A 2761-nucleotide genomic window follows, 5' to 3' on the forward strand; every position below is an offset into this window, starting at 1 on the left:
CAGTGTGACCCAGGGCCGAGGGTCAGTGTGACCCAGGGCCAAGGATCAGTGTGACCCAGGGGTCAGTGTGACACGGGGGTCAGTGTGTGACCCAGGGGTCAGTGTGACCCAAGGCCGAGGATCAGTGTGACCCAGGGGTCAGTGTGACCCAGGGCCGAGGGTCAGTGTGACCTAAAGGTCAGTGTGACCTAGAGGTCAGTGTGACCGAGGGGTCAGTATGACCCCAGGGGTCAGTGTGACCCAGGGCTAAGGGTCAGTGTGACCCATGGGTCAGTGTGACCCAGGGCCGAGGGGTCAGTGTGACCCAGAGGTCAGTGTGACCCGAGGGGTCAGTGTGACCCAGGGCTGAGGGTCAGTGTGACCCAGGGGTCAGCGCGGCCGAGGGGCCAGGCCGGGGTCAGGGGTCAGGGGTCAGTTCCTGCTCTGCCTTCTCCTGGATGGCTTTTCCAAAGGCAAGGTGGCCTCGGCTCTGGAGGTGGCCGGAGCGTGGCCGGAGCTGGGGACCCGGGAATTGCTCTGTCCCCGCGGGATGGGGACAGCAGCGCTTTGGGAACGGCCGCGGGACCGGACCGCGGCCGGGGGCACTGGGGGGACAGTGAGGGGACAGGAGGGGCACACGGAGGGGACACGGGGGGGCTGTGCTGGCTGCTGGAGGGGCCACCCCGGACGAAGCCAGTTCGCCCGGGGACCCTGATGGCCTTTTGGAAGTCCCTTGTCCAGCTCTGCCACATCCCCGTGGTAGCGCAGGGGACAGGGGTGGGCAGGACAGGGGTGGGCAGGGGACAGAGGACAGGGGTGGGCAGGACAAGGGACAGGACAAGGGACAGGACAAGGGACAGAAATGGTCAGGGCTGGGGACAGGGATGGGCAGGGGACAGAGGACAGGGGTGGGAAGGACAAGGGACAGGGATGAGCAGGACAAGGGACAGGACAAGGGACAGGGATGGGCAGGACAGAGGACAGGAATGACCAGGGCTGGGGACAGGGATGGGCAGGGGACAGAGGACAGGAGTGGGCAGGACAAGGGACAGGAACGGGCAGGGCTGGGGACAGGAGTGGGTAGGACAGAGGACGGGGATGGGCTGGGGACAGGGATGGGCAGGGCTGGGGACAGAAATGACGAGGGCAGGGGACAGGGATGGAGTGGACGGGGACAGGGATGAGCGGCACGGGCGACAGGAATGGGCAGGGCGGGGGACAGGGTGAGTGGCGCAGGGGACAGGAGTGAGAGGAGCTGGGACAAGGATGGACGGGGCTGGGGACAAGAATGGGCAGGGCTGGGGACAGGAATTAGTGGGATGGGGACAGAAATGAGAGCTGCTGGGGACAGGGACAACGGGACGGGGATAAACGGGACAAAGAGGACAGGGATGAAAGGAATGAGGATGAGCAGGGCTGGGGACAGCGATGGGTGGCACAGGGGACAGGGATAAACGGGACAAAGGGGACAGGGATGAGTGGCGCAGGGGACAAAGGATGAGTGGGGCGAGGGACAGGGACAAACGGGACAAAAGGGACAGGAATGCGTGGTGCAGGGGACAGGGATGAGTGGCACGGGGATGAATGGCACGGGGATAAACGGGACAAAAGGGACAGGAATGAGTGGCACAGGGGGACAGGGATGAGTGGCACGGGAATGAATGGCACGGGGATAAACGGGACAAAGGGGACAGGAATGAGTGGCACAGGGGGACAGGGATGAGTGGCACGGGAATGAATGGCACGGGGATAAACGGGACAAAGGGGACAGGAATGAGTGGCACAGTGGACAGGGATCAACAGGACAGGGACAAACAGGACAGGCGACAGCGCCAGCAGGACGAGGAGGCTGCGGGGACACAGCGGGGTCGGTGGCGGCCCCGGGCGCTCTCGGGACGGGCAGCGCGGCTGGAAGTCGCCTTCTCTGGCGTGGGGCCTGACTGGGACGAGCCGTGGTGTCCCCGCGGGGCGGGTGACACTCAGTGTTCGCCAACACAGGTACGGCTGCAGCTGCTTCGGCGGGAGCTGGGGGTGCCGGGCGGGCACGGCCGCGGCTCCGCGGGCGCGGAGCGGGCACCGCCATCGCCTCCTCCGTCCCGAGAGGAGGAGGAGGAGGAGGAGGAGGAGGAGGGGGGAGAGGAAGGCTCCTCCGAAATGGCGAGAAGGCGTCCAGCTCTCCCGGTCCCAGAGCGAGCTTGGCGCGGAGCGGTTGCGCTCCGCGGGGTTTTCGGCCTCTCGCGGCGAGAGGCGGCCGCGGGCGGGTCTCCCTCTCTCGGGGGGTGCCCCAAAAAACAGCTGCGGAACGGGGCGGAGACCCGGGGACACCCGGCGGGGATGGCGCCGGGCTGCCCGCGCTCAGGCCACCACTGTCACCTTCCAGCGCGCGCCCGTGTGGCCTTGGCGGAGCGGGGGTGGCTCCGCGGGGGTGGCACCGGGTAGCGGTGCCACCGAGGGGACACCGAGGGCGCCGGGGGCTGCCGGGGGGGCGGGAGGTGGGGAGGGAGGGACAGGGGGGCAGGGACAGGGGAGGGAGAGGGACAGGGACAGGGGAGGGACAGGGCAGGGTGGTCAGGCAGGGTGGGCAGTGCCAGGCAGGCTGGGCAGTGCCAAGCAGGGTGGCCAGTGCCAGGCAGAGTGGTCAGTGCCAAGCTGAGTGGTCAGGGCGGCCAGGCAGGGATGGTCAGGGCGGTCAGGCAGGCTGGGCAGTGCCAGGCAGAGTGGCCAGTGCCAGGCAGAGTGGTCAAGGCGGTCAGGCAGGGATGGTCAGGGTGGTCAGTGTGGT

The 2761-nt window shown here is 67.5% G+C and overlaps 1 protein-coding gene across 2 annotated transcripts; it reads left to right on the forward strand.

Moving 5' to 3' along the window:
• Positions 1 to 1086: 1086 nt before the first annotated feature.
• On the forward strand, positions 1087 to 2448 carry LOC116995471. Of its 2 annotated transcripts, none has more exons than XM_033058217.1 (2): positions 1087 to 1510; positions 1649 to 2448. In XM_033058217.1, exons 1-2 carry the CDS (start codon positions 1408 to 1410, stop codon positions 2416 to 2418), a joined length of 873 nt encoding a protein of 290 aa, XP_032914108.1. In that variant the 5' UTR covers positions 1087 to 1407; the 3' UTR covers positions 2419 to 2448. The 2 variants fall into 2 exon arrangements, with proteins under 2 accessions (XP_032914108.1, XP_032914109.1); XM_033058218.1 differs by having other exon boundaries at positions 1726 to 2448.
• Positions 2449 to 2761: the final 313 nt, after the last annotated feature.

This window comes from Catharus ustulatus, chromosome 4 (genome assembly GCF_009819885.2).
Source record: "Catharus ustulatus isolate bCatUst1 chromosome 4, bCatUst1.pri.v2, whole genome shotgun sequence".
In the NCBI taxonomy this organism is placed as follows: Eukaryota; Metazoa; Chordata; class Aves; order Passeriformes; family Turdidae; genus Catharus; species Catharus ustulatus.